Source organism: Alligator mississippiensis, chromosome 3, assembly GCF_030867095.1.
Source record: "Alligator mississippiensis isolate rAllMis1 chromosome 3, rAllMis1, whole genome shotgun sequence".
Lineage (NCBI taxonomy): Eukaryota > Metazoa > Chordata > Crocodylia > Alligatoridae > Alligator > Alligator mississippiensis.
Genome location: NC_081826.1, coordinates 301668921 through 301694484, shown reverse-complemented (window position 1 = coordinate 301694484; position 25564 = coordinate 301668921). Strand labels below are relative to the sequence as shown.

Here is a 25564-nt window from a genome sequence, read left to right as displayed (position 1 = left end):
ACCCCTTCCCTGGAGCACACCTGCTAGCCTGGGGTTCCCAGGGCCACCATCCAAGACTCTGGACTCAATTCTGGCTCTGCGCACCTTGGAAAATGCAGGCCTGATCATGCAATGAGTACTAGACCTAATACAGTCACTTGGGGCACTTCCCCAAGTCAGGGGCTTATTAGAAAGAGTCTCCCTTAGTCCACAGACCTAAGGGGCCTCCTTGGCATAATTTAGACCCACCTCTAAATAAGTCTCCCACACCGGTCACAAAGGAGAACTTTATCAATTACAGGGGGTAGGGTGAAAACAGGGTAAAAGGTAAAGCAGTATCATAGAATATTAGAGGAATATCAGAGGGATCCCATAGAGCAAACGAGTATGGCTGATGGTAGCCTTTTGATCTCGCATCTGAGTTACTGAAGCTAAATATCTAATTGGATCTCTAGTATCTTACTCACTCGCATCGTCCAGAGGTGGCTGGAGTTTTCCTCGGGAGGCAGGGCACTCTTGGAGCATGCGGTTATGAGGAGAGAGCCAGTTTCAGATAGTGAAGCTCCTTTCCCAGTTTCAGTTTCACCTGGGTGACCACATGGCTAATGGCTAATGGCAGCCTTCTTCCTGGACTGGGCCTTTAAATAACCTTTGTGACCTCAGCAGCCTGGTCCAATTGAAGTTGCCAGTGTTGGCCACTAGCCAACCAATTTAAAAAGCATCACGGGCTACCTGGGCTGGTGAGTGGGGCTTTTCCCTCCCCCTCCCCAGGTGACCAGAGAATCCACACCTGAGGCACCAGGCTTTTGTCATGTAGGCAGGGAGGAAGATCCCCCTCCCTGAGGAATTCAACACCAGCCTCTCCTGCTGGCAGAGACAGATTTCTGGAGAGGAACACAGACAGTGGCCTTTCTGCCACAATGCCTACCTGGCTGGGGTCATGTAAGCCCAGTTTTCTTCCTACCCAGGCAGGGGGTCAGACTTGAAAATCTACAAGGTCCCTTCTGACCCTACTTCTATGATTTAATGATTCTATGAGTCTGCTCTTCAAGACCCCCAAGGATGGGGCAAGCACTGTGGCAGGCCAGTAGGGAGAGCTCCTGCATTGAGCCACCCACTTCACTATGCCCGTCCAACTTCCGGACTCCATGTGTCTCTCCAGGGATGCCTAAGCCCTGGCAGACCCCCTTTTGAGCCCCACCATGGATTCCAGGGGTAACATGTGCTGCCACCACCCTGAGAAGGGACTGTCTGGGGCTTGTGTCCTCGGGGAAACACAGGCCTAATAGTCTTTTGGATACTCAACCCAATACAAGAATGTGGGGTACTTCTCCAAGTTGGGGGCCAAAAAAGGATAGACTCCCTTAGTCTGCAGACCCAAGGGGCCTCCTAGGCATAATTAAAACCACCCTGCAATAAGTCTCCCACACTAGGTACAAAGGAGAACTTCATTGGTTACAGAGGGTAGGGTTAGAATAGGGTACAGGGTAGAACAATATCAGAGAAATCCCATTGAGCAAACTCCTGTGGCTGGGGTAGCCTTTGATCTCACATCTGAGTTACTGCAAGCTGTATATCTAGTTGGCTCTCAGGTAACTTACTCATGAGTATCATCCAGAGGCTGTTGGAGATTCCCTCTGGAGGCAGGAAGTTCCTTGATCATGAGTTTTGAGAGATAGAGCAAGTTTCAGATGGTGCAGCTCTTCTTTGTCTCTGAGTATCCCTCATGGCTGCTGCCCCGCTTCTCCTGGGCAGTCCTTAACTTATATAGCCCTTGTGACCTCACTGACCTGGTCCAATGGAGGCCAGCACCTGTTGGCTGTGAGTCAACTAATTTGAAATACATCACTAGTTACTGGGCAGACTCTAGCCCACCAGGAAGGAAGCCCCTCACTCAGGTATGTGATACTAGTCACGTAGGCAGAGGAAGCAGGTTTCCCCCCTCCCTCAGGAATGTATCCAGCTCAGGTTACCTAAAGAGATAGGGTAAGGATGTGTCTCTCTGCTGGGCCCATCCTTATCACAGTTGTCACAGATCAGAGACTTTGGGGAGAGACAAAGGTGGCTTTCTAACACAGGAACCCAGAGGGTTTGGGGCCTAGCTCAATAGTACTGGTGCATGAGCAACTGGTGCCACCTTAGTCAGGGGAGGCACATGCCCTACCAGCGACCAGTCAGTGACTGGGGAGGAGTCCCCCCACAGCCAATCTCACTGACGAGGTTGGGCTGATCACAAAGCGGCCATGACACTCTCCAAAGTGGCCATGGTCACTTCCAGGAGTGCCACATTACTCCCACTCCCCAGCCAGTGCTCACAGTGGGGGAACCAGCACTCCCACCTGCCACCCCTGTCCATCACCTAAAATGTGAACACAGCCTGTCAGGGGTGCACTGGTGCTCTCAGAGGGTGCACCCCCTACGCATCACCACTGTACTAGCGCTTGGCAAGAAACCAATGATATTTATGTTTTCAGCATGCTTATTCTTACGTGCAACCAACTGCAACCCAGGAGAAATTTGGCAGACAGGTCACCCTGACTGTCCCCTGTTCATGGAAAAACAAAAGAAGAAGTCTGGGAGGACCCTGGTAAGATGACCAAAGTCAAAACAGGAATTGGGTAGACTAAAATATGAAATTTGGCTGGGGAGAAAAGGGAAATAATCCATTGCAAAATAACTCCTAAGAATAAATTTGCTTTTAGCTACTGGGAAATTCCAGTTACAGATAAGTATATATGGCAAGTAGAAATAGGCTCATTAATATATAAGAGGAAGACTTGGAACCCCTCCTCGGAGCACTCCTGGAGAAAGCCTGGAGAGATCCTGTCACTGCTCCAAGATCCTGTCTCAACATCAGACATGGGAACCAGGAGCCCCGAACAAGACTTCACAGCCTGATCAACCAGTGAAGTTGTTTGTCACCTTACGGGGTGGTGAGTATCTGCTTTGACTAGCTACAAACCTCATTTTTTTAACTGCTAATGCTGCTTCAGTTTTAATTAGAATTGTATCTGTTAGGGTTCAATAAACTTGCTTTTAGTTTTGGACAACCATTTCTTAGTCTTCTTGCCTGATATAAGACCCATTATAGTTTTCTAGGGACACACCAGCACCCAAGAGAAGAATAAGAGCAATTCTGACATTGCCATAGAGTCCCATCTCCCATGAGGAAGCTGCTTGCACCACATGCAATGATTATGTATCTGTTTCCTTGCTCTGTTCGCTTCTAGCTCCTGCTGAACTCCCACAAAAGTGAGAAGAAGGACTCAAAGACAACATGAAACTGAAGTCTGCTCTGGGACTTTGCAGCGACATGGCCCTGTGGGTACAAACTCTAGCCTTCCTCCTGGCTCTTCCACCCTTCCTGTGTGTGCAGGATCCAGCACCATCCAGTCCCAGCAGGCAGGAAGGAGTCAAGAGTCCAGGTAGGACCTGACTCAGGTTTGCTGCTCCCCTTGTGTGGTGGCTGCTGGACTTGGCCCCACTGGTCTGGGTGCAGTGGTCCCAGGAAAGGGCTGCACTCTATGCCCAGGCCAGAGTCTAGGGAACTCAGGCTTTAGGCAGAGAGCTGGGGGAAGGCAGGTAGGTGGGCTCCCACCTGGAGCCACAGGAGGGTCAGGGAGACCATGCTTCTGGGGACCAGGATGCACAGGCACATCCAGGACAATCCCATGAGCTTCTGCAGCTTGGCCCCACCCCAACTGCAGACAGCCCAGTGTCACATCCCTGCTATTTGCTCACAGCAGCAGGCACAGATCCTAGCCAACATCTTCATGCTGCAGCTGCCCTCAGCTGGGCCAAGGGCCAAAGCACATGTGTCATGCAGCTGTTGACTCCCTGTTCCCACAGTCCCAGAGCAGCACAGGGCTATGAGGGCCTCTCAGTCCAAGCCTCCACACAGTGCCAGGCTCCTCTTTCCTAAATTTGACCAGGCAGGGGCCATCCCAGCCCCTTCTCCAAGCTCAGGGCTCTCAGTGTCTCTGAGCTGTGGGTCTGGGCACTCTGCAGCTGGGCTGCCACATAGTATTAGAGACATGGCAGAAAAGGATGTATCTGGATTGTTCTGATGGTGCAGATCAGTACATGACCTCTGAGGGGCCTTGACATCCTGGCTGCTCTATCCTGCTTTGCTCAGGTAACCACCCATCCCTAATTGGGCAGGACAGCCCAGAAATGTTCAGGTCCCAGTCCAGGCTGCATGACTGTGGGACAGCATTTATCTCAGATTCCCAGCATTGTGCAGGGATCCTGGTTTTCTGATTACTGTGGAAAACCACAGGAAACAACAGGTTTCCCTTTGCAGGCTGGCTGTGTTCACTCCCGGGAAGGGAGTTATGGGGGAGGCACATGCCCCCCAGATTTGTGCATGGGGTGGAGGTGGTGGTGGGTGTGGGGTCAGGGCTCAGAGCTCAGCTGCCTTCCTCTGGGAGACCTGCACTGGGTGCACCACCATGGTGAGATGTCACCTGCTCTGTCCACCCACTAGAGCCCAGGCAGTGCACAAAGCCACAGCCAGACAGGCGGCTGGGCTCTTGGACTCTGGCTGGGCCGGGCAGGGCAGGGCAGGAGGGGCAGCTGGAGGGGCAATGGCCTTCCTTATGTCTGCCAGGCTCATCATTGAGTGAGGGAAAGGCTGGCAGGGCTGGGCCGCTGTGGGCATCAGGAGACAGAGCTGTGGTCTCAGCCCTAGGTAATCCTCAATGAGAGGAGCCCCCACAAGACTTTCGCTGATGCAGTGAGTGACTGTCCCCATCACAGCCAGACTCAGCCCAGTTGAGCATTTCCTGCTCTTCCTTCCTCTTCTCTCCCTTTGCACCAGATGCTTCTCTTCCCAGGGCAGCAGATAATGCAGGCAAGGGAGTAATAGAAGGGGGTGATGAAGTTCTAGTACTGGCCATGCCAGTCCCATGCAGACCTATTGCTTGGTACTCGTTGCTCAGCCCATCTCCATCAACTATTCCCAGATGGCCCCCGACCTTGATGGCAGCCCTGTGCAGAGTAATATGGCAGGGCACTACACAGGGCAGGGGGGGAGGGGATCTGTGCATGGAGACTTCCTCTGTTCCCTGCACACACATCTCAGCAGCTGAGCCTGGGCCAGAGAGATTCAGATAACTGCAATCATGTGCTCCATCACTTCCTGTGGTGCTTGGATCTGTGTTGTGATGAACAATGAAGGAGGAGACAGTACATTGAAGACCAGGCTCCCAATATAGATGTGCCACTGGGCAAGTGCAAGATGCTCCAGGTCACTGTGATCATGTGGCCTGTCCTAGTAGCTTGAGTCTTGGTGATGCTGGGGTACCTCAAGCCAGGACAAATCCTCACCCCCAAGCCATGGGCTCACTGTGGCCTCCAAACCTTTCCTAGGGGCCAGTGGCCCTGTGTGAACTCCACAGGTCCTGCACACTTTGGGTCTGAGGATGCTTGGCCAGCCCCTCTCATCCCAGGGGCCAAAAAGGAAAGGCAGGGCCCAGCCCTCACCTGCTCCCATCTATCTCACCCTCCATGCTGGGTTCAGTGAGGCTGCCCATCCTGGGGCTGTCTGCTTTTTCCCCAAGAATTGACTCCCAGTGGGGCTGCAGGTTTCTCTGGGGCTTCCTGAAGACCAGCACGTGATGAAAGAAAGCATAGTTAACCACCCATTTCATAGTTTCATAGTTGGTAGGGTTGTAAGGGACCTGAGCAGGTCATCAAGTCCGACCACCTACCATGGGCAGAAAAGGATGCTGGGATCAAATGACCCCAGCTGGGGGTTTTTCTCACCTCCTTTTAAAGACCCTCAGGGTAGGAGTGAGCACCACTTTCCTTGGAAGTGGGTTCCAGATCCTAGCCACCCTGACTGTGAAGTAGCACCTCCTGATGTCCAGCCTGAACCTACTCTCAGTCAACTTGTGGCCGTTATTCCTCATTACTCCCATAGTGCTGAGGGGAACAGGGACTCTCCCATAGCCTGCTGGTCCCCCTTGGCCATTTTGTAGATGGCCACCAGATCCCCTCTCAGCCTTCTCTTGTGAAGGCTGAACAGGTTCAGGTCCCGTCGCCTCTCCACGTAGGGCCTGCCCTGCTGCCCCCTGACCATGCAAGTGGCCCTCCTCTGGACCCTCTCGATGCTGTCCACATCCCTCCTGAAGTGTAGCACTCAGAACTGGACGCAGAACTCCGACTGTGGCCTGACTGGTGTCACATAGAGGGGGAGGATCACCTCCTTGGACCTGCTCGAGATGCATCAGTGGATGCATGACAAGGTGCAGTTAACCTTCCTGACCACGTCCTCATGCTGTCAGCCCATGTTTATCTTGGAATCAAAATGACACTAAGATCCTTTTCTGCCTCTGCACTGATGAGAAGGGCGTTCCCCAGCCTGTAGGTGTGCTGCTGGTTCTTCCCCACCAGGTGCAGCACCTTGCACTTGTCAGTGTTGAAACCCATTCTGTTCTCATCCGCCCACCCCTGTAGCCTGTCTTGGTCTAGTTTCAGTCTTTCCCTCTCCTCCAGCGTGACCACTTCTCCCCACATCTTGGTGTCATCCGCAAATTTGAAGAGGGTGCTTTTCACCCCCTCATCCAAGTCGCTGATGAAGATGTTGAACAGTGTGGACCCAAGGACTGAGCCCTGGGGGTACCCATTGTCCACATACTTGCAGGTCGAGAAAGACCTGTCCACCACCACTCTCTGGCTGTGGCCCTCCAGCCAATTTGTGACCCATCTGACTGTGTAGGCATAGATGCCACAGTTGCCTAATTTTTTTTAATGAGAATGGGGAAAGAGACAGTGTCAAAGACTTTCCTAAAGTGGTGGGCTGACAGGACCTGCCTCAAATGAACCCGTGTTGGTTGCCCCAGAGCATAATCTCCCCTGCTGCCCCTCACAGATGTGCTCCTGGATAATTTTCTCAAAGAACTTCCCCAGGACCGAGGTAAGATTTACTGGCCTGTAGCTTCCTGGGTCCTTCTTCCTCCCTTTTTTGAAAATGAGGACGACATTGGCCCTTTACCAGTCCTCCAGCACCTCACCAGAGCACCATGAGTGCTCGTAAAGCCGTGCCAGGGGTCTCGTAATGACCTCTGCCAATTCCCTCAGCACTCTGGGGTGGAAATTGTCAGGACCTGCTGATTTGAACATGTCTCATTCCTCCAGAAGTTACCTGACTAGGTCCTTACTAACCCTGGGCCTGGCTGTGCCTCCCCTGGGGCCATCAGGGATCCCAGGAGAGATGCTCCTGAGAAATAAATTAAAATTGGTTTTATTGAGCTCCCCAAGATTGTGATTACAACTGTAACCATCCGCTGAGCTCCATAGCTCAATTTCTCCCCCTCTTTTGTCTCTTGCCCCATTTGGCAGGGACTTCCACTCTGGTCTGACCTTCCCTCCACTTCTCCTTTTCCCTTCAGGTAATGTTGATGTCCATCAACCCGTGGTGATTCCTGTCTCATCGAACCTTGAAGGTAAGTAATCTTTTCTTCCTCACCTTTTCTTGTCCCAATCTCTTGCCATGGTTTTCCTCACCCAGTCAATGGGTTGTTGGTGTGAGGTTCTCCATATCCAGATGTCTCTGATCTCATGATGCCCTGAGGGCAAAGTCCCCTCCTCAAACCTTTGCTTTTATGTCTCTTGCTCACTACTTACCATTTAACTCCCCCCCATGTGTAACTTTTCCCAGTGGTGTAAAATGATCAATTACCCTTGCCCATGTCCTTCCCTCGGTGTCTGCTCCCTCCTTGGGATTACCCTGCCCAATACAAGGTTATCTTTCACCAGGTTACACATCACAAGAAAGGCCAAAAAATACAGCGTGTACAAAGGCCAAATGTCTCCACTGGCATGTATCTGACACCCACTGGCAGAGACGAGCCAAGAGTAGCCATGTTATGCTAGGTGCTGCCTGTATGAAGAGAGGTGGCTATCCCTGCCCAAATAGCTCATGCAGAATACAACAAGCAGCCCCAGTACCACCAGACAGGATGGTGGGAGCGTACAGCCATGCTGGTGATTCCTGTTGCTTTGGGAGGAATTTGCTGCATGGAAAGAAGAGAAAGGGGGAGGTAGGGGAGGGGGGAAGGGGCAGGAAGGTGGTGGGATGAGATGCAGTGAACATGGTGTGGAGTCCCTTACTGAATGGGAGAGGTAACTATGGAGAAATATCCCCAAGTCTTTCTCTCTGCTGTAAGGCAGCAGCCCAAACACCCCTGTGTTACCTGCCTATGTGACTGGCTGGGATGTAAAAAATCCAAAGTGATGGGCAACCTTATAGATTCATAGATTGTCAGGGGCTGGAAGGAACCTTGCAGATCATCGGGTCCAGCCCCCTTCACCCCCCCTGTGGCGGGCCAGTAGGAGGAGCTCCTGTGTTGAGCCTCCCATCTCACCACGCCTGTCCACCTTTCAGACTCCACGTGTCTCTCCAGGGGTGCCTAAGCCCTGGCAGACCCCCTTTCGAGCCACACCGCAGAGTCCGGGAGTAATGTGTGCTGCCACCACCCCGAGAAGGGACCATCTGGGTCCTGTGTCCTCGGGGAAACACAGGCCTAATAGTCCTATGGGTACTCAACCCAATACAAGAAATTGGGGCACTTCCCCAAATCGAGGGCCAAAAAGGATAGTCTCCCTTAGTCCACTGACCCAAGGGGCCTCCTTGGCATAATTAAACCCACCCCTCAATAAGTCTCCTACACCAGTCACAAAGGAGAACTTTATTGCTCTCAACAGGATGAGGTAGAATAGGGTAAGAGGTAGAGCACTATCAAGGGATTACCATTGAGCAAAGCAGTCTGGCTGAGGTAGCCGTTTGATATGCAAATGCATCACTGGGAGCTGACTAGCTCTCTAGAAACACTTACAAGTATCATCCAGAAGGTGGTAGAGATCTGGCTTGGAGGTTTCCAGAGAGAGAGCATTTCAGATGGATCAGACTCTCTCCCTGTGTCCTGATGCTTGTGCCATGCTGGAAAAATGGCTTCTCCTCCTTCTTCTTGGACCAGGCCCTTATATCGCCTGTCTGACCTCAGCAGCCCAGTCCAAGAGAAGCCAGCAGTGTTGGCAATTAGCCAACCAATTTAAAAAGCATCACTGGTTACCTGGGCAGAGGAGCAGGGGCTTTTCCCTCCCCCACTTAGGTGAGCAGAGGGACCACACCCTCAGCACCAGGCTTTTGTCACGTAGGCAGGGAGGCAAATCCCCCCTTCCTTAGGAATTCAACCCCAATGTCCCAAGCTGACAGGGACAGGTTTCTGGACAGAGACACAGACAGTGGCATTTCTGCCACACCTCATCCCTGCTCTAGGCAGGAAGACAACTGGGGTTAGGTGGCCCCAGAGCAGAGACTGTCCAGTCTCCTCTTGAAAACCTCCAAGGTAGATGGCTGCACTACCTCTGGAGAGAGTTTATTCCACAGTCTGGACACCCTGACTGTGAAGGAGTTTTTCCTAGTATCGAGCCTGAAGCGGCCTTCCAGGAGTTTGCACCCGTTGGTCCTGGTCTTCCCCGGGGGTGCCCTAGTGAACAGTTGTTCACTGAGCTCCTGATGCACTCCTCTGATATAGCGGTAAGATGCTATCAAGTCCCCTCTCAACCTTCTCTTTAGGCTAAAGAGGCCCAGATCCCTCAGCCTTTCCTTGTATGGCTTGCCTTTCAACTCCCTGATCATATGGGTGGCTCTTTTCTGGGCCCTCTCAAGTCTTTCCACATCCTTATTTAAGTGCAGAACTGGTCGCAGTACTCCAATTGCAGTCTCACCAGTGCTGAGTACAGCAGAAGTATCACTTCCTTAGTTTTACATGACATGCATCAGTTGAAGCATGCCAGCGTGCTGTTTGCCCTGCTGACCACTGCCTCGCACTGATGGCTCATATTCATGCAATGGTCAATCATTACCCCTTGGTCCCTTTCGGTCATGGTGCAAGTCAAGCTGTCACCACTGAGCCTGTATGTATGTTCTTCCAGTGCCTCAGGCTCCTGAGACAGATTCACTGTTCCTCCAGTGTCTCAGGTTCCTGCCAATGCAGGTCATATGACTAGAAGAGGCTGGACAGATATTTCAAGAGGAGGCTGGAAAGATACTTGGCTGGGGTGATATGATCCCAGCACCTGCTCCTGCCCAGTGCAGGGGGTTGGACCTGATGTTCTGTTTAGGTCCCTTCCAACCCTAAATACTATGATACTATGACTAGTCATCTTACCTGTAAGGCTGATGTCTTTTGGAAGCACTGGTCAGCAGCCAATGCATCTGCTTCTAGTGGGAACTTAGTCATGAGGTCATGACAGGTGTAAAAGAGGGTCCCTCACTGAGGAAGGGGGGAAGACATGTTTTGGGACACAGCAAACAAGCCATGAAGCCTCCATAGAGAGCTTGGTCAGACTCTAGATATATATGTGAATATGTTACTTAGATTTTAGCTAGTAATTTAGGATGAAGTGATGTAGAAGCTTATCAAAAGGCTACCAAGCTGCATCTGCTTGCTCAAGGTTTTTCTTTTGATACTTCTCTGATATATACCCCTCCCCATGCCTACCCTCTCCAATCAATAACGTTATCCATTATAGCAAGTCTTGCTGTGCCTGCTTGAGAAGGATAAGGCAAGGCTTTTCAGCTCCCTTTTGCTTGGCTGGCTAGGGGAGGCTATTTATGAACGCTTCAGTTTAAGAGAAGCACCCCAAAGTACCATGGTGGGTTAAGCAACCCCAAGGTCTACAGGGTCTGTGTGCCTCAGGTGGCATAGAGCCCTAGCAAAGACCAGACCCTGGTTTATGGCAGTGGTTACCCCAGGCTTGCAGGTATGCTCCAGAAAGGGGATGGTCAGATGTAGGTGCCCCAGGGGAGACACCTGAAGGATGGTTTTTGGTCGGGTGCAATGAGGTGGGTGGCTTAGTGCAGAAGCACCTTCTACTGGCCTGCCACAGAAACTTTGTGACAGAATGCAGAAAAGGCTCAAGTGATCAATGCCTTTTTTGCCTCTGTCTTCACAGGCAACAGAGCTCCCAGACTACTGCACCGAGCAGCAGAGTTTGGAGAGAAGGTGAGCAGCCCTCAGTAGTGAAAGAACAGGTTAGAGACTACTTAGAAAATCTGAGTGTGTACAAGTCCATTGAGCTAGATGATTGCAGCACCATTGGCCATCATCACTGAAAACGCATGGTGAGCAGGAGAGGTACCAGATGATTGGAAAAGGGTAAACATAATCCCCATATTTAAGAAAGGGAAAAAGGAGGATCCAAGGAATTATAGACCCATCAGCCTCACCTCAGTCCCTAGAAAAATCATGGAGCAGATCCTCCAGGAATCCATTTCTAAGCACTGGGAAGAGAAGGCAGTGATTAGGAGCAGTCAGCATGGATTCATCATGGGAAATTCATGCCTGACCAGTCTGATTGCCTTCTCTGATGAGATGACTGGCTCTGTGGATGTGGGAAGACTGGTGGATGTGGCATACCTTGATTTTAGCAAGGCTTTTGGTACAGTCTCCCACAGCAATTCTCAGGCAAGCTGAGGAAGTATGGGCTGTAATGTGGATAGAAAACTGGCTGAAGCATCAGGCTCAGAGAATAATAATCAATAGCTCAATGTCTAATTCGCAGCCGGTATCAAGTGGAGTGCCCCAGGGGTCAATCCTGGGGCCGCTTTTTTCAATACCTTCATCAACGACCTAGAAGATGGCCTAGAGTGCATCCTCAGCAAGTTTGCAGATGACACCAAGCTGGTGGGAGTAGTAGATACGCTGGAGGGTAGGGCTAGGATTTAGAGAAGCCTTGACAAATTGGAGGATTGAACCAAAAGGAATCTCATGAGGTTCTACAAGGACAAGTGCAAAGTCCTGCACTAAGGAGAGAACAGTCCCATGCACCATACAGGCTGGTGGCTGACTGGCTGGGCAGCAGCTCTTTAGAAAATGGCCTGGGAGTAACAGTGTGCCCTTGTTGCAAAGAAGGCTGATAGCATCCTGGTCTGCATTGGTAGGAGCATTGCAAGAAGGTCAAGGGAAGTGATTCTTCCCCTTTATTCAGCACTGGTGAGGCCACATCTGGAGTACTGTCTTCAGTTTTGGGCCCCCCAGTACAAAAAGGATGTGGTAAAATTGGAAAGAGTCTAGCACAGGGTGACAAAAATGATGAGGGAAGTGGGAGGCATGATTTATGAATAAAGACTGGGCTTATTTATGTTAGACCCTGACTCCATGCAGCGCCTAACAACTAGGAAGACGACGGTCCAATTGCCCATGGATCCTGGTACTCATTAGCCAGAGCAGACAGGGAGCAAACGCCAGCACGCATTGCTCACAACACCTTTATTCAGAATGGAGACAGCTTCCGACAAAGGTCCCAAAAACCAACAAACCAGGCAACTGCCCTGAACAATAGCTCTTTTCACATTTTATACACCTTGCTTCATACTCATTAACATTCTCCTGCCTTCATCCCTCCTGTTCCACTCATTTCTCCTCCCCTCTCAAGCTCCTCCTCTGTTTACTGTTTACTTCATTAGGATAGAATTGCTGATGCATTTAGTTCATTTACGTGCCTCTCTGCTAAGAGCAGTGCGTAAGGCCATGAACCCGGGTACTCTCAGTCACTTGCTGGTTCTTTCTTGTTCTTTGCTGATTTCAGCGCCATCTCCAAGGTCTGGCTTCTGTCTTATCTCCTGACGATAGCTGGTGGGCTGCATCTCGTTCTTCTTATACAAGGAATCATGTATGCTGCACACGATTCCGTTGTTAAAGAAACTACTTGCCTAAGCATTTGCAAGGTTAGTCTTAATATATCATCCTGCCTTGTGGCTAGCAGCTCTGCTGAGACACAAGTTAAAGCCTTGTTCCAGCTGCAAATTCAATGCTCCTCAATAATTCAAATTATTGTTACCCAAACACTCCCTCACAGAATTAGTATAGGCAGCAAAAGAGAAACCCAGCCAGTTCTCCAGAGAATATCACTCTTTCCGTGGGCCTGGCAAGGTAGATGATGCTTTTGTGTTGCTTAGACAGGGGACTGACCTTTTGCCCATCATTGGCAATGAGTGAGAGAGTGCTTAGGCTACTTACTTTCCAGCCTGGGACTGAGCCAGGAACTGGGACGATGGCACCATAGGGTTTTTTGTGCTTCGTCATTGGAATGAATATGCAGCTGAACTGATTTGCTGGGTGCTTGGTGTTATTGTAGTACTGCTAGTGCCTTTCCATGCTGTAAAAGTCTGGATAAATGTGAAGGGTTAGGCCTTTTTTTTTTTTTTTTTAACTTGCTATGGAAACTCGGTAACTGTTTGCACAGGAAGGCCTTGGTTTTTCTTAGGTTTCTATCATTTTACTTTGTGTTGCTAACCTTTGCATAAATTTTGGGAATTAATAAAACCACATTATATTACTATTTCTACTATACAAACTAAAATACATGGATTTTAACACAAATAAACAAATACAAGGGGGTGGGGGGGAAGGAAACAAAGGATGACAATAAAACGAACAATTCAGTAGCCTTCTTGATGTTTGGCATGGCTGAACTCCGCGAGGTCATGGAGGTGATGCTCTGCATGCATGATGTATCATTTTAATAGCTACTCTTCAGGTATTTCATAGCTTAGCAAGAAGTTTTGCTTTACATTTTATAGTTTAACATAGTTGACATCAATTACTTATAGTAATAGCATTTTACAGACTTAATAAAACACAATTATTACATATAACACAGTTAAGCTTGATTTCTTCTTGTACTGAGCAAACTTCTTCAGTGATGATTTCATCCTGTAAAATACAAGAACAAAAAGAGAGGGGCTCACCCCTTTTGGTTAGTTTATTTTTAAGCTTATACACTTGTGGCTGGCTTTGCTTGGTTTATAGCTAGACTGGCACTTATTTAAAAATTTCTCCTGCTTGCACTTTGCAGAGGCTGCTTTTACAGCAGTGTTCGTTTTTTAAAGTAGAGTGTGTTTCATGCCACACATTTTTTTCCTTGCACTAAGGGTTTTCCTGTTGGAGTATGCTCCCCCTAGCTTTTGTTAATGAAGAATAACTCACAAGGAGGTGGGAGCTAGGGTTTAAGGCACTCCATATTTGCCTTTGGCTATTTCTTAGGGTGGTTATTATGCAGCATTTTGCAGAGCCTACCCTGCTACAGGTAGTTTTACTACACTAACCAAACCTAGGAGGGTGGCAGTTTCAGGTTATACTCAGGATTAAGCTCTCTACTCTCCTGCTTTGGTCTTTTTTTACTATTATTTCTTATGGGCACAGTTTCTGACTTTTGGACTTTTTGGCCCCCCCTTGGGTCAGTTGAGATTGCGCGCTGTTGGCTCTGGCAGCTTTAACAGTGATTTATCCTCCTGTTCCCCTTTTCAGGACTGCTAGATTACTTGGGGTTTTTTAAAGTCCTGCAAACTCCTTATTAGATTTTCCTTTTTTCTTTCTCTAGCAACTCTCTAGAATCCTAACACCTTTTCACAGGTTTTACTTAACTTTTAGTTTTCTTTTCTTTAATAAATTTTAACTATACCCTTTCTGGGCTACAGGCTTCACAATTCATTCTCATCAGTGGCCCCTTCTTGCCTTGCTCTTTGCAAACTAATTTATCTATCAATCTCTCTCTCTTACAGCTGTACAGCCCAGTAAGCTTTACTTCAGGACTAGGAAAGTTTTCCTGAAAGACCGTGGATGACAAATTATGCACTACACCCAATCCTTTCAGGAAAACTCCTTCACCCCAAAAAGGAAACTTTTAAACTATGCCTCTGCAGAGAAAAACAAAACATGCCTCTGATAAGCTCGCTCCTTTTTTCCTGCTCAGAGTAACTCAAATTAATTCTGGGCACTGATTTCTCTTTACACAGCTGTTAACAATCTTCATCTCTTCTAGGCTCTTCACTGTTCCTGCAGAGGTGTGGGAGAGAACTAAGTTTCTCCTTACTTTTAATCACAAATTCTCTGCTACAGCCTGAATGGATGTCTAGTAACATACCTTGTCTCTTTCTGTGCTACTTTTGCCTTTATTTTCTGATACACGTGGGGTTTTAGAATATCTGTCTTACATTTCCTTAACTGTCTTTGATCTCATTGAAACTATACTGCCTATATAACACTTTGTCTTGCTGTAACTTGCACGTTATAAACTCCACAGCAAACATGCACCTGCTTTTGTCTTTTTATGCACAGAAAGCTGCAATTATTTTTTCCCAGGGATTTTAGAGTTAAAGGATTATGTTCATTCACACAGCCTTGTCAGCAGAGAGATGACTTTTTTTGCTTTTTAGCTTCCTATTGTAAACACAACAGGAGGTTCTTACTTAATCCCAAGTGGACTATGGCATATACCGTACTCGTATCCACTACTCTGCCGAACTTGGACACACAGTTTCCTTGTTAGCAGTAACAAACAACTCCTGCACAACTCTTATAACTTCAGTTACTTACTATACAGCTCTACCTTGCTACAAATTTTAGCTAACTTTTTGAAAACAAATCACTCTGCATCAACAAATTCTCTGATCAAGCCGGTTACTACTCTTATGTTCTGGTGAAGTTGCCAATTGCTGGACTGGATTTGAACCTAGCAAGTATACCTTTGCTCTGGATGGACACAACCCTCAAACTGACTACAACACCTGCCAGTCAATAATAGGTGAATTTATTGATACAGAACAAGAACAAAAAAGCAACAATACAGACAATTCAACAATTCGATATCTACTAAACCCAGGGCTTCATCAGAGTTAAGGTACATCCAGCCAGAAAGGCTTCACTCTGAGGCTCTCACTCCTAGGTGTCAGCAGTCTGGAGGTGACTGTAATGTAGAAGTTTATCAGCCAGCTACTAAGCTGACACTATTTGCTCTAAGGTTATTCTTTAATACTTCTCTAACTTGTACCCTTTCCCAAGCCTACCCTCTTTAACCAATAAAGTTCTCCACTATAACAAGAGTGGTGGACCTGCTGGGAGTGGGATTGGGTACGTCTTTGTGTCCCCTTGGTCAGGCTGACTAAGGGAGACTACTTTTTGTGCTTCAGGCTAAAGGAAGCTCCCCAAGTTCTCACAATGGGTCAAGCACATTCAAGGTCTACAAGGCCTGTGCACCCCAGGGGGCACAGCACCAAAATACAGACCAGAACCCCTGGGTGGTGGCAGCAGCTACCCCAGGCTTGCAGGTGTGCTCTTGGAAGGGGTCAGACAGATGTGAGGCACCCCAGGGGAGGCACTCAGTGCTCGTTAGGTGGTTGTATGCAGTAAGGTGGGTAGGTCAGCACAAGAGCACCCCCTACTGGTCCAACACATGAGGGGGGGTGACAACGGCTCTTGTTAGGTAACAAAGAAAGGTAGGATGTCTGTGGGAGACCAGGCAATGGGTTCCAGCCATCTCAGCTCCATAGCAGCTGATGGGAATGGTACACGGGGTCCAGCCAGGGCTGGACTTGTTTCCTAGTGACACCATTCTCATGTTCCTTCTGCAGCAAAGTGCCGAGTGCCAGAGCTCTGGGACAGCCGAGCTGACTTCACACCAAAACAGCTGTCTTATAACCCAGGTGAGATGGTGACATGGAGCTGCCCCAAGGGCCATCGGCCCTCACTAGTCAACACCATGTGCATGCAGTTGGGGAACTGGAATCCACCGAGTATCCACTGTGTTGGTGAGTTTGAGACGCCTCAAGTCACAAGCCTCCCAGGGGCTTTGGGTTCCTGCATCATGTCCCCTGCTGCACCTGGGCTTCCCTCCCGTTGGCCTTTCTCTCTGCACAACCCCTGGGCTTCTGCACTGACATCTCAACCTCTATGTCCCACAGCCAGGGCCCAGACTCCCTCCAGTGGGTAACGCTGGGGCCAAGGACAGTCAGGTGTCTGGATTGGGAGCTGGTAGAGGGGCTGGGGTGTGTGAGTGAAGAAAGGAACAGGGCATCCCAGGAGTGGCAGAGCAAGGGGAGGGCAGACAGGAGCAGGGGCCTCCCTACGAGGGAGCCACGGGTGCCAGTTATGCCAAACAGAGGGGCCTAATTCTGACCAGGTGGTGGCTGCTGCTGTCTCTTGGGAGCAAATGGATTGGCTGCCCCTGGGAAAGAGGGAAGAGGAGCATTCAGGGCTCTGGGATGAGGGCTTCTGGGGCTGAGGACTGCCATCATGAGGAAGCAGCTGCACCATAGTGCGGGTAGGTTGGAGGGCTTCACAGACAGTTGAGGATAGACGGGGCCCATGTTGTGACACCTGTGAAGGTGCTCAGTTGTCAGGGTGATGTGTGCTGAGGGAGCCCAAAAGGCCTGGTGGGTGCCCTGATGTTGTGTGGATCTTGGGGGGATGTGGGCTATGGGTAAGGGGTACAGTCCAAGCAGGGAGTGAGCATCCTCCCAGCTGAAGGGGAAGGGGATCACTCTGAGCAGGTGGACCAACAGCCCCCTTAGGATGAGGGGCACAGGCCCCATGCAGGGGTGACTACCCTCTCCAAGGGAAGGGGTGCAGTTGGCATAGTGCTCACGGGGGAGAGAATCACCATTAGGGAGCTGTGTTGCTAGGACAAGAGCTTCCTTTCCCTACAGGGTTCTGTACAGTTGCTGGGAACTTGCCCCCATCCGTGTCCACAACCTCCATCCAGACAGAGTTTCCAATTGGCCAGAGGGTTTGGGTGACCTGTCGTCCAGAGCAGTTTGAGGAGGGCTCATTTCCGGTGCAGTGTGTGGACAGAGCCGGGCATCCTGAGTGGGACATAAGCCATGTGAGCTGCATTGGTGAGTGCTGTGCACAGACACAGGTGTAAATGGGGCTGGAGGCAGGTTGTGAGCCCAGTCCCTGAGCTCCTCACAGAAGCTCTGAGCAGGAGGAGGCCAGTGACCCTCAAAGAGAGAAGTGTGCTGATGAGGAGCAGACATTCCTGCTGTGATCCATGTCATTGGGGTGTCAGGAGAGTGCTACAGCCAGCACCAGCCCTCGTCTGTCTCCCCAGCTTCATGGTGGGTGTTTCGTTGCCTGACCAACTACCGCCCTAGCTAAAGCCCCGTGCATGGGGGCCATTCAGTCCAAGAGAAGTCCCTGGCCTCACTGAAGTGGCTGGTGAGGACAGTGGGAAACCATGTTCCCTATTGCAGCCTGTAGCAGGCCAGTAGGGGGCACTCCTGCACTGAGCCACCCGCCCCGCCCCGCTGTGCCCAACCAACTACCAAGCAATGAGTGCCTCCCCTGGGGTGCTTCACATCTGGGCAACCTCCTCCCTGGAACACACCCACAAGCCTGTGGTAAGTGCTGCCACCACCCGGCGGTCTGGTCTTTATTCAGACCCTATGTCCCCTGGGGTATGCAGGCCTTGTAGACCTTGAGGGTGCTTGACCCATTGTGAGAACTTGGGCTGCTTCCTTTAGTCTGAAGCACAAAAAGTAGCCTCCCTTAGTCAGCCAAGCATAGGGACCATAAAGGCAAGCCTAATGCTTCTCCCATCCAAGTTTGTTACAGGGGAGAGCTTTATTGGTTAAAGAGGGTAGGTTTGGGGAAGGGTACAGAATAGCCCAGAGCAAACAGTATGGTTTGGTAACCTGTTGTTATGCTTCTACATTACAGTAAGCTATATTTCTAGATAAGTTACAGGTAAGTTACTCACAAGTAACATCTAGAGGCTGATTGAGCTTCCTTTGGAGGCTGGCCATTCATTGTGTGTCAGTGAGTTTCAAGATGTCTCTCCTCCCTCCCCCAAGATGGAGGGACACTTAAATAACCTTTCTGACCTCATCCCTTGGACCAGCCATGAACCGTTATTCGCAGAGCACGGCTGATGCTGGTTGGTCAATTTAAAAAATGCCAGCTCCCTCAAGTGAGAGGTTAGGGTTACACAGGACAGAGGACAAGCAAGTTCCTCCCCCTCCCTCAGGAATTTGCATCCCTGCTACCACAGAGACCAGGAGCATCCAACAGCCAGATGGGCGGGGTGGGGGCTGTAGCTCTACAGCAGTGAGACAAGCAGGAAGAGGTTGATCCCTCCATGCCACCCGATAGCCACATCTTGCATCTGCCGTTCCTCTGAGATGTTCCCGGATCAACACTAGGTCCAAGGCCAGGCTCCTGCAGGGGTTCAGGGTCCCTGTGACTTCCCCATGTGGCTAGGTACAACCAGCCTGCACTGGGGGCTGGGGAGCCCCTGATACCCCTGTCCGTTTGGCTGGATAGGGATCCATGCAGGAGCAGTCCCCATGCAGTGCTCTACCCCTGATAGAGCTGCTCCAGGCCAAGGGCTCTCAGCACTCCTTGACAATCATCCCACAGCCTCAGACCCCTCCCGGCCGGGCCAGGGCACATCCCTCACCAACACCCAACAGCCAGGCCTTGTGTCTGCCACATGACAGGTGGACCTTGTACACTGCATCTACCTGAGGCCCGATCCTGTGAACCAGCCCAACCTCGTGTGCTAGATCCAGCTGCAGAACCACTCCACACTTCAATGCAATCCAGTGCATGGGGTTGTGTCATTCTGCCATTCATCTTCCAGAGAGGAATTGTGTGATGCTCCTGAAGTCAGAGAACCATATTAATGGTTTAAGAGCAAGGAATGATGCTTCCAGCCAAGCTCTGTGCTTGCCCTTCCCCAGGCCTCTGGACTTGGTCTGTCCCAAGCAGACCCATAAGATGGTTCACCTTCATGTTCTCCAGGGTGAATTTCACCAGGCCCTGCCAACTTGATGCATCATAAGGACAGAAAAGCTGCTGTATCCTGGGGCAGACCCCAGGTCCATATTGCCCATCTGCTGTGTCACCTGGTGGCAGAGACTGGAGTTTGAAAGGGAGAGTGACCTGGGTCTGACCAGGGCTTTTCCCCTGTTCCTCTCTCTCTGGCAGACAACAGCATCAGTTTCTGTCTTGCAGGAAAGCCAGAGTCCAAGCAAGCAGGGATTATGGCATGGTACGTGGCCATGGCCATGGCCATAGGACTGCTGCTGTCTGCTGGGGCCCTTGTGATGTGGGTTGTGCTGTCCAGGTCAGTCACGGGTGCATATGAGGCTTGCTCTATCCAGGCCCAATGGTTGGGGCAGAGGCAGGGGAAGGTTGGATGTGGTCCAAGCAGCTTCTGTGGGGCTGCTCCCTGTCCCATGCATGTGCAGAAAGGGCATGGTGTAGTCAGGTTATGGCTCCAGGGGGACTACAATACCCCTGGTAGTCACACAACTCTTACCCAGCTCCAGCCCTAGCTGCCCCACCCCTGCCCCGAACTCACCTGTCATGCCTCAATGTCATTGCTTGATTAGAGAGAAGGCTGCCTAATAGGTCCTTCAGTGAGCTTAAATGCCAGATATTTCTGCCAAGGCATCTGTAGCCTTAAGGGCTAACCATAGCCTCTGAAATCCCCTATAGCCATGCCCATGCCTCACAGCTGTTACCAGTCAGTGACTTCAGACAGCACTTGGCCCCAATCCAGTAGCAGGCCACCTCAGGCCTCTATAGCCTTGTCAGGATCTCAGTCTTCCCAACTTCAGCCCCTTTTTTCTCTAGGGTTCCCTTATCCTAGGCCCTGGGTGCTGGCCCTGACTGCCTAATCTGGCTTTCCCTTTGCCCTGTCCTATGCAATATACTGCAGAGCCTGCTTTACCTGCAAGGCCTATTGGCCCTTGTTTCTGGACTTTTCTTGCCCAGATCCCCTGGCCCTGACTCTGGCCCTTGCCCAGCTCTTGCCCAAGCACAGCTCCATTCTTTCTCTCTTCCTCTCTTTGGATTTAAACTCCCTCCCTCCCGCATCCCCCCAGGCCTGGGCCTATGCTATGCCCTAAATCAAGGCCGCTAGATGGGCTGTAAACACTGGCAGGCCTGTGGTGCTATGCCATGGCTTAAACCCCCAGGCACTACTCAGCCATTCCACCATGGCCTGCACTCCCCATTCAGTCACTCTCAAGCCACCAGTTGATGCTGTAATGCAGGAGTAATTCTTTTAGCAAACACAAATTAAACCCCCTCTGAGTCCAAGCACAAACCACAGCTAACTGCCTGCATGACTAAGACTCCCCTTGGCCCCAGCGCTATTCCCCTGTGGACACCTGCACACTGTTGGCCTTCCTTCATGACAGTCCCAGTGCCAGCTAGCAGAGCACCTGCATGCCCCTTGCCCTGCAGCTCTTGTCCCAGCAGCCTCGAGGGCCACATTGCCCCTCTGAGCTCAGGGCCTGTGTTCATACATCTCCCAGGCCCTGCCCCGGTCAGGCAGGTGCCTCCCTGGGTAGCAACAGGTGTTTCCTATTTCACCTTGTTGGCTCAGCCTTAGGGTGACTCCCTGCTGCTGATCTCTGCTGTGCTCCTGTCTGTGCAAGGCTCTAGCCTACATGCTGCAGTAGTATAGCCAGTTCTGTGTTAAGGGCTGGCATCAGGTAATTCCCCCAATACCTGTTCCCTGGCAGCTCATAATAATCAGTTTTCCCCACCTGAGGCTCTCTCTGCTGCTGCTTCATCCTTAAAATAACAAGAGCCATCAGCTCTCTCCTACAGACTGGCACTTTGTCTCCTAGGCTTATTTGGGCTGAGCTTGAGCTGAGGCTGTGCCTACCTGACACCCTTGGTCTCTGTTGTGCTGGATCAGAGGGTCATCCCATGTAAGGGGTCTCTCAGGTGACCCGAGCACAGACCCTGTGGGGACATACAGCCACCATGTCCCTGCCCCAGTCCCTTTTGGGAGCTGTGCTAGGCCCAGGGTGTGGCTCAGAGGTGCAGTTGAGCACTAGCTTTCTCCATGGCCTCTTGCCCAGGTTCAGGACTCTCTTTTCTCTTGCAGGCGGCACCAGGCTGCAAGAAGCAGCACAGAGCAGGAGCACTATGAAGGTAGGAGCCCGGTGTTCCCACCCCCCAACATGCATGTAACCCTGGCTGGTGCCAGCTTTTGAGGACTGGGATCTAGGGGGCCATGTGAGAGAAGGAAGGCCCCTCCTAGGTGGGGGCTGGCTGAGGGGCACAGCAGTCCCCAGAACAGGGTGGATGCTGGTTTTTCCAGGACACCATGCCACACAAGCATCCCATTTCTGGGGGGAAGCAGGATGGGCTAAGCACCGTGTGGAGCCCAACTCAGGACAATGGCTCTGTCGGGACAATAATTCTTTCCTTCTTCCGCCACCACAGAGCTGCAGCCCCAGGGCCCATTGGACATCTACAGCCAGATGCAGACCCCTCTGCCAGCAGTGCCAGGAGTTGCCAGGAGGGGCATCCCAGACTCCTCCCTGCAGGCCTGAGTCATGGCCCAGCTGGCCGTGCAAATTAACCCTGTTCCCTCTGCAAGCCAAAGTGGCAGAGCTTCAGGGACAGCTCCTGAGATCCCCAGGCATCGGGGGATTAACATAGGCATCTGGACCAGTTATGGGACTTGGGGGTGCAGCAAAATGGGTCCCATTTGTGCTGCATGCCCAGAGTCCTCCAACCCTGCACTGTTTTTCCCCTGACACCTCCTCCTTTCCAGGCTGGGCAACCTCAGCCTCATTCAGCCGCAGAACCTGCTCTACTCCATCCACTCAGTGGAATATCAAGTTTGGGGTGTCCTCAATCATCTCCTTTCCATGGACTCTGCCTCCACTACAGCCACAACCCAGCACTCTGGGGGAAAATGTAAACCATGCAATACAAGCACCAGTCCCGTCTCAAAGGAGTGACCAGGCTCCAAGCAGAAAGGAAAACACAAAAGAAAGTTTCTAGGGGACTTAGCTTGCTTCCTATGCAGGTCCCAGGTTCTCTTCCCTGGGAGTGGCTTCCTGAGTCCTCTCACCATAGTCTAGGTGGGTGAAGAGGCCTCAGACTGGAGTTGTCTGGGGGTGGCATTGCATCTCACCATCCACCCAGAAAGGAATGCACATTGGCGAGGTGCAAATCCCTTTAGTGGGTTCAGCTGGAACCTGTTATCCCTGGGTGTAAAAGGGCTGAAGTCCATAGTGTACTTGCAGTTCAGGCAGAATCCTGTTTGCCAAATCCTCAGAGAGTTGAGCCTGCACCTATGAGAGCAGGGTTCCCTCTGCCACCAGAAGAGGAGGCATGGTGGAGCAGTGCCCCAGTAGTGGTGAGACAAGGGCTACCTTGGTCTAGGAGCTGCATGGGCTGTGCTGGATACACTGCCCCACCAGCATTGGACTGAGTGAGAGCTTTAAACATACTGACTGTGCTGAACTGGTAGCAGTCAGGTGTAGGGTGGACTTCTGTTTGATTACTAAAATGTTCATAATGCTCTCTGTCAGCCCACCTCCCTTTCTCTTGGCTGATATCCCTCACAGTCCAGGATGATCACTCCCACTGGTTAAGTAAAGAGTTTTTTAAAGAATCTGTTGATGGCTTTGAAAGGCTCACACCCATCATACTTGCTGATAGGCATGGCCCGGCGTGTTGGGCTGCATCATACCTGGGTCTGTTTGCCCACCACAACTTCTTGTTCACATTGGGTGTAACCCTGAAGATGGTGATCAGTGGTTCCCTTAGGGCTCAAGAATGACTCTATTGGCATACTTTTTGTGCGGCTCTCTGCCCCCCAAGCTTCACCCTTTCCTTTTGGGTGGTGTGGTCAGCCCTGATGGTGCTCTGACCCTGTTAGAGTTGGAGCTGCTTGAGAGGAGGGAAAGATGTTCCCATTGGGACACTAAGAGAGAAACGATTTTACCAGGTTGTGGGTGGGGGCTTGAGTTAATCAATTTGTGTAGAGCCCTCGGGTGAATGTGGCCCTGCTTGCTGCCATCTGGCACCTGGCAGAAAGGTGACATGAGTTTCTCAGTCTCCTCTATGACCTCATCTATTGAAGCCTCAGTTGGGGTCAGATCCACTGACCTGTCCCTAGAGAGGAGTGGGCCTGGGGACAGAATCTCCCTGACATTTCCTGCAGCGAAGACACATGCAAGGATGCCTTCAAGTTCCTGGCAATGGCCCTGTCATCCTTTCATGCCCCTTGGACACCCTGACCATCCACAGGCCCAACTGACTCCCTGGCAGGTCTTTGTCTTCTCATGGGCTTCAGGAATGTTTCCTGTCACCTTCTGTGCCTCTTGCTCATTTCTCCTCCACTTCTTCCTGGCTTTGTCTCATTACAGTCTGACATTTGATTGCCTGGAGTATCTGCCCTTTCTCATTTTCCTCCTTAGGTTTGACTTCTACTGTCTGAAAGACAGGCAAGGTTCTTTGGGTGGATGTGATATCTTTTATTAGACCAAAAAAAAGTTCGAAAAATGTACTTCACAAGTTTTTGGGCACAATGTCTGAAAGAAGCTCCCACTGTGGACTGGGCTCTCTGCCCTGCTTCCACTGTCCCAGGAGCCACACAAGCCACACAATACCACATGCCTGCAGCCACAGGGATGAGCTCTGTCCCCTGCCAGCCCGGTGGCAGCAGGCACATGGCATTTTGCAGGTCCCAGCACAAAGGCAGCATGGTGCAGAACCCAGCCCACAGCAGCAACCTGCCTCCACCCCATGCAGAAATCCGGGGGACGTGCTCCCGATGCCTCTCCCAGGATGCACGCAGCAGCTGGGGCCTCCACCCCATGCTCATGGACAAGGCACCTAGGCTCTGACCATCCCATGACCCACCCCAGAAACCCATTCACCCCAGCCCCCTCCCCTGCCTCTGCCCCACTCCCTCCCTCACTGTGGGGACCTTGATCTGTCCCCCCAAACCTCCCACGCCATGCTCCTTACCCTTCAAAGACTTGCCTGCTGTGATGGGCAGTGCTCCTGGCTTTGTGCAGGCAGAGACTAAGTGTTTGTGTGCGTGTACCCTGCTGCAGCCATCTGGAGCCTGTGCCTGGGCTGCCCTGTGACCCTCTGCACTGCCACTGCTGCCTCATGTTTGGGGGGTCAAACCTCATTAGCCCTGATCTTCAACTGTCTATGGCCAGAAGTGTGATGTTGTCACCTCCTAGTTTTCTTATAGTCACCAAAGCTTTCTTACTGTTCTGTGCCAGATTGGTGTCCTTGATCATCCCTTTCCAGGCGTTGTGTCTCTCTACTCCTATGGTATCTATTAGGTTTTCACCCAGTGTAGCAGTGGATTCTGAGAAGGGGTCAAGGTGGTAATCTTTCTCATATAGCGTGTACAGATCTGATGCTGAGCTCAACATGCCTGGGATATATCTTGTGCAGAAGCCCATTGGGCTGAAGTGATATGCACTTCTCTTCACAACCCTCACAAAATTGTTATAATTCTCGTGGGTCAGTGTAATATCCCTGACTGACTGCTGCATTTCCTCTGTGAAGGATGCCTAATTGGCTTTCTTCAGATTGAAATGTCTTCAGAAGGGAGTGTTTTGCACCATTACTGGGGACCCTACTTTGATACTTCTAGAGCGATGTTCGGTGTGAGGTATGGGCCCCAACACTGCCTGCTTGAACATCTGGCTGATTCCACTGCTCACGAAGCTAAAGTCTGGGTTGTATCCTCTTCTCCAGTGACTGCTATTAAATGATTTGCTTTGTTCAGCATCACGCACTAGCATCAGAATACCGGTCTCTGCCCACTGTTCAGCTAGGATGCCATTGTCGTTGTTATCATATCCCCATGCTCTGTTATGGGAGTTAAAGTCACTGATCACAAGGCTGTACTTGTGTGTGCTACTGTCAGGTAGATTGTTCCACTGGAAAATACTAGATGGTGGTTTGCATACAGATATCATAGTGATGTCCTTAAGGCTAAGTATGATGGT

General features: G+C 50.9%; 1 protein-coding gene across 1 annotated transcript; it reads left to right on the top strand.

The window, feature by feature from the left end:
• The first annotated feature begins 2761 nt into the window (after window positions 1–2761).
• On the top strand, window positions 2762–25346 carry LOC106737930 (uncharacterized). Its single transcript, XM_019499311.2, has 8 exons — window positions 2762–2912; window positions 3210–3404; window positions 7374–7427; window positions 16403–16579; window positions 17477–17665; window positions 19785–19896; window positions 21676–21722; window positions 22017–25346. The coding sequence occupies exons 2-8, from the start codon at window positions 3257–3259 to the stop codon at window positions 22124–22126; spliced, it is 837 nt and encodes a 278-aa protein (XP_019354856.1). The 5' UTR covers window positions 2762–2912; window positions 3210–3256; the 3' UTR covers window positions 22127–25346.
• The last annotated feature ends 218 nt before the right edge of the window (window positions 25347–25564 follow it).

What these genes read in the sequence shown, in the direction of transcription:
- LOC106737930 (XM_019499311.2), top strand. Translation starts at nt 3,257, where the DNA reads ATGAAACTGAAGTCTGCTCTGGGACTTTGCAGCGACATGGCCCTGTGG. An exon ending in ACCGAGTATCCACTGTGTTG is followed by an intron (nt 16,580 to 17,476) that starts GTGAGTTTGAGA and finishes CTTTCCCTACAG; the next exon opens with GGTTCTGTACAGTTGCTGGG. An exon ending in AAGCCATGTGAGCTGCATTG is followed by an intron (nt 17,666 to 19,784) that starts GTGAGTGCTGTG and finishes TCTGTCTTGCAG; the next exon opens with GAAAGCCAGAGTCCAAGCAA.